Genomic DNA, 15,975 nt, shown 5'->3' with positions numbered 1-15,975 from the left:
TGTGGCAAAAGTGGTCAATGCTCCCAGATGCAGCTGCACTCTACTGAAAAAAAATTTGACTGGCCACGTGAAGTAAAGTCCAGAGAACCTGAGGTGATAGCTCAGAGGTGGGTGCTTCCTTCTGGTGATGGCTTAGAAGCTGCAGAGGAAGGAGAAGGAAATGATAACAGGGGTCACTGTGCTTGCAGGCAGCTGCATTTTTCTCACCAGACATACCTGGAATGAGATGAGAAACTTTAACCTAATTGTGAAGTCAGGAAAGAAGGAAGAAGGAGCTGGTTCTAGCAAGCATTCCACAGGGATTACCTTTAGTGGGAATGCTGTTTCAAGGAGATCCAGTTACCACTGGCCACAGAAGGGCTCAGCTGCTGTTGGGGGCTCAGAAAACATGGAGCTGTGTGTACTGTGGGTGTTTAATGTCTGCCCTGTGCCCTGCCTGCCCAGCATCCATCTCTGCATCACGCAGCTGCACACCAAGGCCGGCGTTGCTGAGCAGTTCCTGAAGGATGTCAGGGACAGCATCCAGGACATCATGAAGGACCTCAATGCCAAGACCACGGGCATGGTGAGGAGGCCAGCACGCAGTGAGGGGGTGTTTGGGCTGAGGGTGCTTCTCCTGTGTAACAGCCTCTCTTCTCTGCTCAGGGAGCCATCTATGGAATGGCACAGTCCGTCCCCGACAGGAGCCTGGTGGCAGAGATTTCCCAGGCCTACCTGGATGGCCTCTACAGCACGGATGTTCTCAGCAGTGAAAAGCACATGAACGGCTCTCCCAGCCACCACTGACTGTAGTGCAACAATCTGTGCCTTGCCAGCCAGCACTGGGGTGGTTCCAAAGGTTTCCTAGGGAAAGAGATTGCAGTTCCTTTGTTCCTACAATTGCAGGTCTGAGAGTGGCTTGATCTGGAAGAATTCCTTCCCTGTCTTAGTCTGTTCTGAAATCTGCATTGTTTTCATGCCCAATTTCAGTTTTAGGGCTTTTCCTCCCTCCCCCCTGCCTGTTTTCATCATGGCTGTTGATGGTGAATTGAATGTCCATTCCACAGCTCTGAATTCCTCAGGTACTCTGCACGTCCCTTCATTCCATGTTGTTTCTCCTTCTCCGACCTGGTATTCAGCCAGTGTCCAGCCAAGTGTTAAATTTGAGTTCTCACATTGTGCTCCACAGCTCCAGTCTTCCTGGAAGCTAATGGCAGACAGTAAATTGGAAATTTTGTTTTCTCTTGAGTATTGCTGTAAGCTGCTGCATTTAACAGACCGTGCTGGGAGCCTTATAGCTGTGTAATGCAGAGTGATAAATTGGCAGAGGGAAGGTAGTCATGGCCTCCCTTTGAAATCTGAGACTGCAATCAATATCTGCTGAGGGGGAGAAAAAAACAACACAAAATCCTTTTCTGGAATCTCTTGAACTACAGCAGAAGCAGAAACCAAGCAGGTGGTGTAGGGAGAGGAACTGGATGGTACTGAAACCCCCGGGTCCATCGGGGCTGTTCTGCTCCCCTGCCTCTTGCAGAAGACATGCATTGACCACCCAGGAGTGCTGTGATCCCTTGCACAAATCTGGAGAGAGGTGCAAAGCTCATTTCACTGTTCAGAACTTGAAGGTTTTACGCTGTCCCCTCACGATGCTGTAGCAGAGCCAGCCAGGGACGTCGTGCGCAGACGGTTTATTTTTTACCACGGTCTTTTAGTATCAAAAAGGTGACTTTTGTAATAGCAGTAATCTCAGCTCTTTGCACTGATTCTTTTAAGGCACATTCTCAAAAGGGCATTCACCATTGTGCCTTGATGCTTCTCTGGCTTTTTCTTTTGTGGCATGCCAGGGAGGGTTGGAGGGTTCAGCTGTTTGACCACGACCTTGGTTGTGGTCGTTTCTTTATGGTACTAATTCTGAAAACAAACCTCAAAGGCAGGCTGGCCTCAGAGGAAGCACCCTTGCCTGTTAGGTAGGATAGTAGTTTGTAATGAGCCAAGTCCCTTCACAGTATTACAAAGATGCTGGGAGAAGCAGAGGAAAGGATGCAGCATGTTGGAGCTGTTCCAGCCTTGGGCACGTGGCTCAGCCTTCCTATTTTTCCCCACTGTTTTTAGGGTGAGAGAGTTTTCCCAGCGCAGCCTTGTGGCCTCAAGGGCAAGCCAGAATCTCTCAAGTAGCCTTAGAGTTATTCCTGCAGGGCTTTCCCATGTTTCCTCTCAGCTTTTTGCATGGAGCAGAGTTTCCCAGGCAGAATCCCACACGTGGGTGAAGATTTCATGCCGTGTCTGCACAGTTCTGTGCAGGGCATCTGAAGGCATCTCTCTGCTCTGGCCTGTTAGCCTGAAGCTGACCCTGGCTGTAGCACAGGAATTTTAAGCAATGAGAAGGTCATTGACCAGCTCCTGCACAGACCAGCCCAGCAATTGTGGGAAGGATCCTGGCTTTCCAACAGCTTTATTCCCTGTGCTAGGAGACACAAGCATTTTGGCCATCTGCCCTGAGCTTGGTGACTTCATGCAAGTCTCTGAGCCCTTTTGAAATCATTGAATTGCCCGAGAGTCTCTTGATGGTGATATCAGCTCTGGCAGTTTGTGTTGGACCTATTTATTCTCTAAGGTCTTGCCAGTGTGACCATTACTGTATCTCTGAGTTTGGAGACAGTCCTCAGTGTCTGGCTACTGTGATGGTTCTCTTTGGAACCGAGATTTAACAAAACAAAACAAAAAAAAAGGGAGGTACTCTTTTTGTTTTTGCTTTAAAAGAAAGAAGGGGTGGATTGGGGTGGGCTGAAGGAGAGCGAAACTCCCTTCTCTTCCTTCCCTGGTTGCATTTTCCTCCCAGGAAGTAGGTGGATCTAACAGATCAGTGCTCCATTTCACATTTTTGGATGTATTTGAAGATGTTATTTGTAAGTCAGTGTATTCTATTCTGGGCTTTGCTTATTAATAATATTTGTGGGTTTAATTGTTCCATGTGTATTTGTCCTGTACTGTAAATGTAATCCTGTGGTCGGGAGCAGGCCACTGTAATTCCCTGGTGTGTAGTTTTTATTTATCCTTGTCACCTAACATGTAATCTGCATCTACTTTATCATGCCAAATGGTCCTGGAAATACGGATTTACAGGCTGTGTGATTGTTTTAATGACAAAAAAGAGAAGAAATTGATGAACTGGATTATGATCTGCAACTGGACGGTACTTTTAGACCTGGAGGGATCCTTGCCACTGTTAATTCCTGCAGGATTTTCTAGTTTTCCAAGCAGGACACTCACTTTGTTGCTTGTACAAAGCACTCCCAAGGGATTCACCTGTTTTTAGGTACTAGAATGAAGAATATCCAATGGGATGGACCAAGAAGAGATGTGTGTCTTCATGCCATGGATTTCATCTGCACTTTTCTGATGACTTGGGGGAGAGGGGAGCGGAAGGGTTGCGTACAACACAATAATACCTTGCCCAATAAATCCACAAGGACTTTTTAATGGACAAGTGGGATGAGTTGATCTGATGGCAGTTTTCTGCTTTGCTCTGATTTGCCCCTGGTCGAACTGGAGGCTGAAATAGCTGGAGAGATGGTGAAAATGGGCCTGGTTTGTATTAAAATGGTGCATTTAGCTATCTAGGCTCACTGAGCTCTTATTTTTCTGCTTCAGTGCTTGTTTGAATGAATGTGGACCTGTTGTTCCTGGAATTTGCTCATGCTCAGCCTGGTCTGTGGCAGGGAGGATGGTTTATGAATCTCACTAACTCTGCCTGAGGGCTGCTCTGTCCTTCTGTCAAAATGAAGGTGGTGTCTGTGTCTGCATCTTGTGTGTGATGTTCAAGGATGCTGGAAGTTAAGAGCTATGGATTTTCTATTAATACTTTGTAGAACTTAAAAGGGTTAAAAAAGAGAAGCAAAAAAGACTTGAGCTGGGTGTTTGTAGTGTTTTTCCCCAGACTGTTGTGCTGAAAGCAAATGCTGTTGGTTTCACATGATCAGTGAAGATCCTGTACCACCAAATCCACCCACAACCTCTTTTTGGGAAGTATTCCACCCTAAGCAGCCCCTGCCCTGGTGCCATGCTGCTGTTGTGCCTTTTGGTTGTCCTTTCCCTGTGTTTCTGCCTTGGCACAGCTGTGATTTTACACGAGCAGTTTTTACCTGCCCTGGCTTTGATCTCTCTTACTCTTTCAGACCCCAGTCACTCTGAGGTGAAGGCACCTGCCATTTCTGTGAAGTTTTTTTGTGGCAGCAGCACCTTGAGAGCAGTCAGGGCAGTACCTGCCTTTGGGGAAACCTGTTGGTGTCATTTGGTCAGTGAGGCCTCTTTGCAAAGAGCCATCAGGTTAAATGAGATGTTTATTGTAAACATTTTCAGTTGGTATCCTGTGAAAGGCTGGGGTGAGACCACGTGCCTGATGTAATACTGCTGGAGAGGGGTCAGTGACAGACTGCACAGCACCCTGCTGCTTGGGTACAGAGAAGCCAGAGGGGTCACAAAACAGGTTTTGGGCAGAAAGCACATTCCAGGAGGTAAGGAGCAGTGATGGGGCAGGATGGGGGCAGATTTATGGTGCAGTGGTGTAACTTGGCTCTGGAAGGACATCAACCTGTTGGAGCGAGACCAGGGGAGGTCCCAGGATGATCAGAGGGATGGAGCACCTCTGCTGTGAGCGGAGGCTGAGAGAATTGGGATTGTTCAGCCCAGAGAACAGAGGCTTTGGGGTGATGTCACTGCAGCCTTCCAGTGCGTGAAGGCACTGACAAGAAACACAAAGGACTTTTTACAAGAGCATGTAGTAACAGGACAAGGGGGAATGGATTCACACAGAATAGGTTTAGATAGGGTATTGGAAAGAAATCCTTCCCTGGCAGGGTGGACAGGCCCTGGCATAGGGTGCCCAGAGCAGCTGTGGCTGCCCCTGGATCCCTGGCAGTGCCCAAGGCCAGGCTGGATGGGGCTTGGAGCAGCCTGGGACAGTGGAAGGTGTCCCTGCCATGGCAGGGGCTGGAACAAGGTGATGTTTAAGGTCCCTTCCAACCCAAACTATCCCGTGACTCTGTGATATGACTGACTCCTGGAAAGGGGCTCAGCAGCTGGGGGTGTGGGATCACATAGCTAAGGCTTTAAGGATGGAATCTGCAAGATCAGAGATGGACACGTGCACCCTGAGAAGTGCCTCCATCCATCTGAGCTGCACTGGGGGGCTGGCGAGGCGTCGGGCTGTCTGGAACCAGGATCTAGCTTGGGAGTGGGAAGAGGCTCTGGAGGCAGGACACAGTGGCACAGTGGGGTTGTGGCTGCGTGGATCCCTGCTCAGGCCAGGGAAGCTGCCACCTGCTCGATGAAGCTGGCCAGGTTGATGTCTCGCTCCGACAAACCCCCGCAGTCGTGGGTGCTCAGGGTGATGTGAACCTAAGGCAGACAGACAGGCCCAGAGTTGTTGACAGAAACAGCAGGGCTTCTTTCCTCAGTGCTGCATCTGATGAGACAGTAGCTCCAAACTTGTTAGCAAAATTCCCTGGAGTGGCAGAGGCACTCTGGCACTTTGCCTGCTTTTTCTCCTTCCTGCAGCTCATGCTGGCCACAAGCCGTCACTGCCACCCCTGCCTTGGTCACAGCAGCCACCTGTGCCCATTTTCAACTCACTCTTTTCCCCAGAAGCTTTTCCTGTGGCTGCTACTTGATACAGATTTTAAAAAGCAATGCTGGTGCCAGCCTTTGTCAGCTACTGCTCAGCTGGATGGGGTAAAAGGAGGAGGAAAGGTTCTGTGGTAGCTGTAGGCTGGCTGTGATACGAGAATAACATCTGAGAGAAGAGGTCCTGCTGATGAGAACAGCACTTGCTGCTCCTCTTTTATCCCTCAGAAAAGGGAGCTGCTCCCCGAAGTGCTCTGCTTTGTCCCCACCATCCTGTTTCTTACCTTATTATACACATTGAACCACTCGGGATGGTGATCCAGTTTTTCTGCCTGTAGAGCCACTCTGGTCATGAAGCCAAAGGCCTGCAGGGTAAGAAGAAAAGTTAACTCATTTACCCTGCAACATATTGGTTTTCACACCCATTGCTGTTAATTTTACACTGCCTGTGTCTACATAACACAACCAAATGCAAGGCCTGGGCTATTCTGGGAGTTTTCTGTGGGTTTTCCTCTTCCTGAGGAGTGTTTACCAGACAAACTCTGTGCTGGGTTGAGCCCTTTGGTGTCTCGGAGAGGTTATTTTGCTCAGCCATCCTGTTTCAGGAGAGACACAGAGGGCTTTCTTTGGCTGAGCTCTGCTAGCTGGGTGTCCCAGTCTGCAGAACTCCGTGCCCCTGGTGCTCGTACCCGGTTGAAGTCCTTGAAGTGGAACTCTTTGAAGATGGCGTCTCTGCCTTCCACCTCGTTCCACCCCACGGCTCTCAGGTTTGGCAGCAGCTGCTCCCTCTCCTCCGTGCTCAGCCTGTGGGCTTTGCCTGCCTGGAAAGGGAAGGAAGAGGAGCAGAAGTGGGCTGAAGCAGGTGTTGAGAGCAGTGAGGCTCCCATGGGTTCAGGAGCTGTAGCTGCAGAGTGGGTGGGAGGGTTGGAATATCAGTGTCCTCTGCTCCCTGCCTGGAATCCATCCTGCATGTACCAAGGAAGTCCAGCTGGACCCTGCTGTCCTCTCACCTGCAACACCTCCCACAGTGCCTGAGGTACTAAGAAACGATACCTGTGGGAGGTTAAACTCCAAAATACATTTTCTTTTACATATAATCTTCCGGGGGAAAAAAAAATACAAACCAACAACTTAAAAAGCAGAAGCTCTTGTGATCATTTCTAGATCCAAGAGTTGCTTTAGGGTTCCTGAAGCAGCAGGGCACATTTATTTATTTATTTATTCATTTATTGGGAGCCTGCTTTTGAGGAGAAAGAAGTGGTGTGCATCAGAGATGAGTCACACTAAGCTGCAGTTCAGCTCCTTTCCCCCCCTCTCCTTTATATTGCAATGGATTTTAAGAGGCTGTTTCTGCCTGTGAGGAACAAAGGGCAGAGGGAGGGATTGTGGTTGAGCTCTGCCTTGGGCAGAGCTGCTGGTACTTAGTTTTTAAGGGGTGGTGGTGGGGAAGCAGCAGTTCTTGGCTTTGAGGAGTGTTTATAGGCAGAGATGAAACTAAAATGAAGCTCCTGGGGATGGGGGCTGCCTGAGCCAGCTCTGCTCTGGCTTGGTGGGGAAGGCAGGAGCAACTGCAAAGGGACACTGCTCTCTGAAATGTTATGTTCTGGCAATTAAAATTCTTTCACAGAATCACAGATTGTTCTGAGTTGGAAGGGACCCACAAGGATCATCAAACTCCAGCTCCTGGCCCTGCACAGGACAGCCCCAAGAATCTCACCATGTGCCTGAGAGCATTGTCCAAGCACTCCTTGAGCTCTGGCAAGTTTGGGTGAGTTCGTCTTTCCAGCTGGTGATGATAAAGAGCTCCTTGCAATTTATTTTCCTTTCTGTGCTGTAGAGCCAAGTGTGGCAAGTTGGATATGAGTCTTGACAAATCTGGCCTAGTTTTTTTTGTGGGTATTTGATCAGCAGCCCCTTGAGATGCTTTGCTTGGGCATCAATGCTCAGAAATGGCATTGGGCAACTGAGGCAAATCATCCCCTCCTGTGGTTTCTGTTCTCACAGGCTGCACAAAACCAAAGAACCAGCGGTGAAACTGATGTTTTTGTGGGTGGTTCTGGCATGTTTTGGGGAAGACTGGAAAGATGAGACCCCATTCCTGTGGCTGTGTGGGTGCCTACCCGTCTGTGTATCCCTGCCCTTAGACTGCACGGAATGGAGAGCGCTGGGGGTGGGATGCTTCCTGTCCCCTGGCATTGCAGCTGCAGGATTTTTGGGGAGGGTGTTTCTTGGATGACCCCCTGGCAGCCCTGGCTCTGTCACCCCCCCTCCCCACCCCCTAAATGTCAGCGGCTCGCTGTGCGGGGAGGGGAGGCAGTGAGCAAACATGAGCGAGCTCAATAAACCCGGAGCCGTTGCCCTTCCCCGCTGATGGTGTGATAAGCCGGGCACAGGTAGCTTAGCAACCGGATAAGGAAGGGGCAGAGGATGGCTCTGCTGGCAGGGAGCCACCCTGCTCTGATGGGAGCAGGGCAGGGGCTGCACCAGCATTTGGGACCGGGGGCTGAAACCGGCTCCTTGTCGGTGCTGAAGAGAGGAAAGGTAAAAGCTGGAACTGTAGCTTGGAGCAGAGGGGTATGGATGCAGGGGGCTGGGTTCCAAACCAGACTTCCCCGGGCAGAGCAATAAAGGGACGTGGTGTAATTGTTCTTTTTCTCCGTTGTGGCTCTGTGGGAGGATGGCCCCCGGGCTTTTTCCAGCCCAGCTCCTCCCAGCAGCAGCGGGAGGCATGGCCAGGCTGAGGTTTGGCACCCAGAGCCAACTCCTCTGGCTATGTCAGAGGGCAAACCCTCCGCCTGGGGCACCCCCTGCCCTCCATCCTGCTCCAATCCATCCTTCTCCATCCCAGGACATCGGTCAGCCTGCTGGTTTTGTCAGGATGGCATGTTAATGCTTTCATGTGCTCTCACTCCTTAGAAACACACTCTTCTCGTTAGGGAAATGAAATTATTTTGTTTTCTTCTGCTGGCTTTCAACTGCCATAAAGTTCAGATTTTAATTTTTGGGGTTTATTTTTTTGCCAGCAGGAAACCAAGTCGATGCATTGTGCAACTGAGGGAAAGGAACCAGCAAGGGAAATTGGGAGAATCAGAACCCTCTGTGCTCTAAAATCTTCCCTTTTAAAGAATCATGGAATGGTTTGGGTTGGAAGGGGCCTTAAAGATCATCCAGTTCTACCTTCTGCCATGGGCAGGGACACCTTCCACCATCCCAGGCTGCTCCAAGCCCTGTCCAGCCTGGCCTTGGGCACTGCCAGGGATCCAGGGGCAGCCACAGCTGCTCTGGGCACCCTGTGCCAGGGCCTGCCCACCCTGCCAGGGAAGGATTATTCCTTAAGGAAAGGTAGAAACTTCCCCCTAGCAGAAGGTACAGGGCACAGCCCTGGGCGGGCAGGGCTGGAACGCTGTATTCCACCAGGCTCTTTTGCTGCCGTGGAAAAGCCGATTTCCAGCGGGAAAAATGGAGCACACGCGGGGGTCGTCCCTGCCCTACAGATTGTGAGGAGGGGTCGTTGCTGGCCGATCCTTTCCCTGCCCCTGGCCGCGGAGCGAGCGCTGCCCTGGCAAACCCGGCAGCAGCCGCCGCGTTACTGATTAACCCCGGCGCTCGCTCCTTCCCCTTCCCCCTGCCTCTCCTCGCAGCCTGCCCGAGCATTTCTGCCTCGGAAAACCCAGCCCGAACAGCCGGCCTGCCCGGCGGCCACTCACCATGCCCGCGGCTCCCGGTGCGCTCCGGGCGATGCTCCGCGCCCGATCCCGCCGGGCGATGCTCCGCGCCCGATCCCGCCGGGATCCCGCGGCTCCTCCGGGGCGCCGGGAGGCGTGGCGGGGACACCGGGTCCTCCCCCGGCCGGCCGAGCCTTCCCTGCGCTGGCCACCTGCCTGTGGGGCTCGGCATGGCCGGGCAGGGGCTCCTGGAGCCCTGCACGACAAGGTGTGGTAGAGGATGTGTGTAAATTCGTGCTGAGACTGCGGTAATCTCACCTGATAAAATCCTGGCGTACCAAAAGAGAATTCCGGGAAATTCCCTCTGATGAGATTACAGCAATGTGCGCCAAAATCCTAGCCTGAATATTTGTCCCCAGAAATGTGTATTCCAGGGGATTTCTCTTGTCGGACGGGAGGCATCTTTGATAAGCATCACCAGCAACCACAAACTAAGTGATAGAAATTCAAATACCAGGACAACACTACTTCCAGAGACTATATTCCAATGTATATTCCAAAGAATTTTTCATCTGACCAGACTCCTGCACGAGGCATATTGATAAGCATCATCAGAAGTCTTTCCCGGAAAGTCTTTTTCTGACAGGATTCCAGCAATTATCCACCAGTTCCAGAAAAACACAATGATATGCTAAAGAAGAACCCTTTCCAGGGTATGGAAAACTGCACAAAGATAATATGCTAAAAAAGAACACTTTCCAGAGTATGGAGAACCGTATAAAGATAATGTGCTAAAGAAGAACCCCTTCCAAGGGTATGGAAAAACTGTATAAAATGGATCATCTGGGAAATACTCTTTGGAGAACCACAGGGACTTTGGTGGAAGGGACCAAATCCTACATCTCCCCAACTCTGATCGCCCGGCTCAGAGCTGATTTTAGATTGCGGCTTAGTCCAAATTTATATTTTGATAAGTTAATAAATTGCTTTAATTATTGAATTGGAGTATTCATTTATAACAATGGGTTTTGCCCCCGAACTGTGCAGCCCTCTCCACAAGGAGGAGGCGGAGCGGGATGGAGAGGGCATGTGGTAGATGGGTAATGCCATGGCTGACTCTCACCACTAAAAGGCAAATACTGTGTTTATATGTTATGAGAAATTTTATAGACTTATAGCTGTGAAAAATGCGTATTTTATGATTGGATTTTCGCAAATATTAAAGTGAATGTTGTATGTGTTATGTTAGAAATTTATGTGGTGTTAATTTTCTTAAATAGTGTGTTAAATATAGTTTTAGGTTATAACATAATGGTAAAATAGTACCCTATGTAGGGTACTTTTTTTAAAGAGAAGATGCACCAGATAGCAGCCACAGGACACCTAAATCTTTCAGAGAAAAAGAATTTATTGCTTTCTTATTGAGTTCTTCCCACCTTGCTCAGCCCTGAAGACAGTGTCAGGATTCAGAGGAAGAAGCTGACAGTGACCAGACAGAATCCTGTGTTTGAATGGAATTTATGCATCATGTGTGAGGTGTATGAATATGCAACAGGCTTTTAAGGGTTAATCCTCTGTTAACTTGTGTCCTTTTTTGGGCTTGTGTTGCCCAGAAAAAGGTACCCGGACCTCAGTAACTCTTTGTTTCTTATTGTCTCATATTGTCCTAAATCCCAATTGTCCAAATTTTTATTACTCTAATGATATTATTTTATAACCATTTTATTACTATTAAACTTTTAAATTTTTAAAAGCGAGTGATTGGCATTTTTCACATAGTTCTGTGAAACTTTACCCCTCCTTGTGTTGTTGTCAGGGGGTGGCCTGGGTTTGGGACATCTGGTTTGTTATTGTGCCAACATCTGACCTCCAATCAAGATTTAAGGAAGTAAAACTCCATCACTGGACAGCAAAGGAGTCGATGGACAGAACTTTGGGAGCTGTTAAAGGGTTGAAAGGCGAAATCTCCATTGTATGGGTGAGCACATGTGGGGAAAAAAAAGTCCTTTGCTCCCGAGGCCGTGATATTTTCTCTATTCTGTCTTCTGTTGTGTTTTTGATGAGGTTTTAATAAACCTTTAAGGTCTGTAAAGTGGGTATCATTTCTCACAGGGCAGTGGCAGGCGGCACCGCTGGATGCTGCTGGCAGCACCTGTGAGGAGGGTGATGGTGCTCCCGGCTGAGGAACCCGTAACTCAGAGCACTGATAATCACCGATAACCATTGATAATCACTGATAATCACTGATAACCATTGATAATCACTGATAATCACCGATAACCATTGATAATCACCGATAACCTTCAATAACCATCAATAACCATCGATAATCACTGATAACCACCGATAATCACTGATAATCACCGATAATCACTGATAACCATCAATAACCATCGATAATCACTGATAACCATTGATAATCACCAATAACCACCAATAACCATCGATAATCACTGATAATCACCAATAATCACCAATAACCATCGATAATCACCGATAAGCACCAATAACCATCGATAATCACTGATAATCACCAATAACCACCAATAACCATCAATAACCACCGATAATCACTGATAACCACCAATAATCACTGATAATCACCAATAACCATCGATAATCACCAATACTCACCAATAACCATTGATAATCACCAATAATCACTAATCACAATAATCACTGATAGCCACCAATAACCATTGATAATCACCAATAACCACCAATAACCATTGATAATCACTAATCACGATAATCACCAATAATCACCGGTAATCACCAATAACCATCAATAATCACTGATAATCACCAATAATCACTGATAACCACCAATAAGCATTGACAATCATCGATAATCACCAATAATCACTGGTAATCACCAATAACCATCAATAATCACTGATAATCACCAGCTGCACTGGCCGGGTCAGCCCAGTCATAGTGACTGAGAGCCCTGCAAATAGGGTGGAAGAAGGAGAAATGTCCCACACAACATTTCCCAGCATTTTTAAGGCATTTTCTGCCATTACCGAGGGAATGTTCACGGATGCTGAGTGCTGCTCCCTGGCCTTTTTCCTCTCCAGGCCAGATGGATTCGTGCCCATGTCCTGCAGCTCGTCGTCTGCTCAACCCACTCACATGATGGGCAGTGTTCCAGTGCTGACCATTTTTTATTGTGCTGGTGTATGTGGCAGACAGAAATTCAGCCCCCTGCTATTCCCTCATGGCTTTCTTCACCTCTGAAGCAACTAATTCCAGATTTATTTTTTTTTTTAGTACAGGATGATATACATCCCTTGTATATACTCTTGTGCACATTTTGTTTTCTACTGTAATGGATTGTGGCTACTGCAGGGATGATTTGTTTTTCCAGCAGGCAAGTTAGAGGGAAGCAAATCCTTCCTTTCTTTTTTTGATTTTTTTTTTTAATTTTTTTTTTCTCCCTCTGTAGGTTTGATTGCCAAGGTAATGACAAGGAAAAATGACCATCTTTTGTGTCCTGGAAGATCCTGAGTGTCTGTCCAGGGAGGAAAGACTTGGAGAGCAATGAAACACCTCAGAAGAAAATAATTGTGTGCAGATTTGGGGCTGGAAGCTTTGCTGTGTGTGGCAGCAGGATGTGTGCTCTGAGGTTTCCAGCAATGAAATCAGGAGGTGGGGCTGCTGGTAGGGCTGGGAAAGGGCAGCAGAATATTTTCTTGGCCTAAATTGGAAGTGCAGGATTGGCAGTTTCACCACAGCCCTGTAAATAAGTTTGAGCAGGTGAACTGAGGGCAGCTGGGCAGGTGGCAGTGCCTCTGGTGGCCTCCCCATTGATCAGGAGATGGGCAGGAAGCAAATCCCTCGTGTTGCCTGGCTTTCCTTCACTGGATTTTCCTCCAGCCTGCCTGGGAACTGATCCTATTTCCCTTGGCAGCATGTGTGCTGCCAGTGCAGAGTGACTGATGGCCACCCCAGCTCCCTAGGGGTGGGGAACACCAGGAGAAACAGGATTCCTTCCCTGTTTTCTGGCTGCTCAGCTCCTTTGTACTCCCATTTTCCCTCCTGGGTGGTAAATCCAGCTTTAAATGCGATTTTCATGGGAGGGGTCTCTTGCAGAGGGTCCTAAAAAGCAACAACAGGGCAGTTGAGGTTTTCCTCACTCTACAGTGTGGAATGGTGTCCAGGAGAATCCTTTGGCTGACTCCAACTCCTGAACCTCTAAGTTCCCCTTCTGCACAGTTTTAATTTCTCTTTCTGAAGTGGGATCCTTTAGGTTTGTTTTTAATGATTAATTGAGGGGTGTTGGGCAAGGTGTTTGCTCAGAGCAGTTTGCACCCTGTGCAAGGGGTGAACCTGTTTACTGGGAACAGATTTGTGCTCTTTTCCCCTCTCATTTTTGTCTGTTTTACAGCTGTGCTGCTTTTGGTGGCAGCTAAACCCACATGTGTACAGGACTCTGCATATTTGGAGGGAGGTCTCATGTCACTCACTACTGGAATTCTTATTTTGTCAATAACTTTTTAACAAAACATATCTGACCCTGAAAGCTGCTTTGCTTGGCAGCAGTGCTCTGTCTCCCATCTCAAAATTTGCTTTTGCAGGGGTGGATGGGATATTGGGAAGAAATTCTTCCCTGTGAGCATGGGGAGGCCCTGGCACAGGTTACCCAGAGAAGCTGAGACCCAAAGGTTGTTTTAAACCAAACTCTTTCATCATCTGCAATCTGAAACATTGCTCTCATGGCAAAATAGATTTAATTAAAGGGTTTGTTTACCACTGAAGGGGATTTATGGCAGGTGTGACAAGTTTAAGTTGACAAAAGGGCCCAATAAACAGAAATGAATCATTAATTAATTGTGTGCGAGATTTCCTCTTGTAGCAGTGTTTTATCAAAATCAGTGAGGCTCTCAGAGCAATGAACAAAATAAATTGGAGGCTGGCAGAAACTGGGGCTTTGTTCTGCTCACACTGTGTGTCAGGCTAAGGTCTTTTGTCTGAGGCAGAGTATTCTGCATGGAAAACAAGATGGAAAAAGTAGCAATAAAATGGCATAACCACCTCTAGTATGTCAAACACACAAATCCCAAAATGGGAGGTGACTGCTTTCAGGAATATCAGAGCATATAGGAGTGAGCAGTGTTTCATTGAAGGGAGGTCCTGGTTGGATATTACGAAAACGTTTTTTATGGAAAGGCTGATAAAGAACTGGAATGGTCTGCCTGGGGAGGTGGTGCAGCCACCATCCCTGGATGTGTTTAAAACAGACTGGATGTGGCACTGGGTGCCAGGGTTTAGTTGAGGTGTTGGGGTTGGGCTGGACTCGATGATCTTGGAGGTCTCTTCCAACCCAGCCCAGTAATTTTGTGAATTCTGTGAGAAATCTGAGTTTTGCTGCAGTTTACAAGTGGCTTTGGATAAATTGCTTAACCATCCTCAGCTCCCATTCCCTGTGCTGGGTGGGATACTCGTGCCCAGTTTACTGGGATGTCTCATGAATTATCTGGCATTTGGGAAGCTCTTAAATGCATGTAGCTCACATGTAACAATGAATGTGATCCTCCTTTTACATCAGAACAACAATAATTCAGCACTGAACACTTTTGTTTTGATTTTCCTGAGACTGAATTCACGGAGACAAGTGACAAAGGAATATGATTCACCAGATTCATGACTCCTTCTGAGGTTTCCCAGAGGAGGATGATGATGCAAACCTGAGTCCAAGGTATCCAAGAACACTTTGCTGTCGATCCCTTCTCCTGTGTCAGATTGGTGCTGGAAGACACCTCCCATTCCAAGCCAATTCTGGCATGGTTTAGATTAGGAAACTCAGGATTGGGACAGAATAATCCTGTTTGCATTCTGTGTTTGCCCTGGAACCAAACAGAAGGGCTCTGGCAGCTGATGTACCCGTGTCACAGGTGTTTCTGCTGGATTCCCAGCAGTGTGCCCTTTGGTCTGTAGCAGACAGCGGTGAGATCACAGAGCTTGTGGCCTTGCCAGGGTCACCCAGGTCCTAAAACAGGACTCATTTACCCCAGGGGAAGGCGATCCATCCAAACTGCCTTGTTTGGGCTGGTTTGCTGATGGATTAGTCCTGTAACCCTGAGCTTCCCTGGGCACAGCTGCAGCCCGGCTCAAGGGAGGCTCCTTGCATTCATTCAGTTTGTTTCCTCACTTTCTGCCCAAATTTCTTTGTTTCAGGTTGGATTTTCTGCCAAATTCGCAGGGGTGGCGGAGGGGGAGTGAGTGTCTTGACAGATCTGGAAACGTTTTCCCATGTGAAGGAGTTCTGTTCCCTGTTTACTCAGGGAGGGCTCGGCGCTGCATGTCCAGCGGCTGCTGCACAGCCCGGTCCTGTCACTAGGGGTCAGGAAAATGCTGGAAAACCGGGGATGCTCCTGAAACAGCACACGGTGAGCGAGGGCTCTCAGAATCCCTCCTGGCCCCAAAACCACGAGTGGTTCCTTCTCGGGTTTCTGAGGTTGAGATGACCCCGAAGTGTTAGAAAGTATTTTTATTTTTATTTATTTTTATTTATTTTTATTTATTTTTTTTAATTTTTTTTTTTCCAGCCCCACGACCGAAGAAGCTGTGTTGGTTCTGCTTTTCAAGGTTGTTTATTTTTTGTTATCTATTACATTCTTTCTCTGACCTGCTGAGCTCTGTCTGGCAGGTTGGTTCACGGCACACTGGCCGCCCTTGGGGTGGTGTTAAATTTTATACTAAGACC

The 15,975-nt window shown here is 48.1% G+C and overlaps 2 protein-coding genes across 3 annotated transcripts in view; one reads left to right on the top strand and one right to left on the bottom strand.

Annotated features, from left to right (window-relative positions):
- The window catches only part of SGPL1 (sphingosine-1-phosphate lyase 1), a 30,749-nt gene extending 27,154 nt beyond the window's left edge, over positions 1–3,595 (top strand). For both annotated transcript variants that reach the window (XM_064429799.1, XM_064429798.1), the window contains exons 13-14: positions 445–565; positions 646–3,595. In XM_064429799.1, coding sequence (XP_064285869.1) covers positions 445–565; positions 646–786 — 262 coding nt within the window. In that variant the 3' untranslated portion in view covers positions 787–3,595. The remainder of the gene's footprint in view (positions 1–444; positions 566–645) is intronic.
- PCBD1 (pterin-4 alpha-carbinolamine dehydratase 1) lies at positions 987–9,519 on the bottom strand. The gene is made up of 4 exons (XM_064429800.1): positions 9,309–9,519; positions 6,291–6,422; positions 5,886–5,966; positions 987–5,376 (listed from the first exon to the last, which is right to left on the bottom strand). Exons 1-4 carry the CDS (start codon positions 9,309–9,311, stop codon positions 5,278–5,280), a joined length of 315 nt encoding a protein of 104 aa, XP_064285870.1. The 5' UTR covers positions 9,312–9,519; the 3' UTR covers positions 987–5,277.
- Positions 9,520–15,975: the final 6,456 nt, after the last annotated feature.

The sequence above is a fragment of the Passer domesticus genome, chromosome 8, assembly GCF_036417665.1.
Source record: "Passer domesticus isolate bPasDom1 chromosome 8, bPasDom1.hap1, whole genome shotgun sequence".
Classification (NCBI taxonomy): Eukaryota; Metazoa; Chordata; class Aves; order Passeriformes; family Passeridae; genus Passer; species Passer domesticus.
This window is presented reverse-complemented; position numbering and strand designations above follow the sequence as displayed.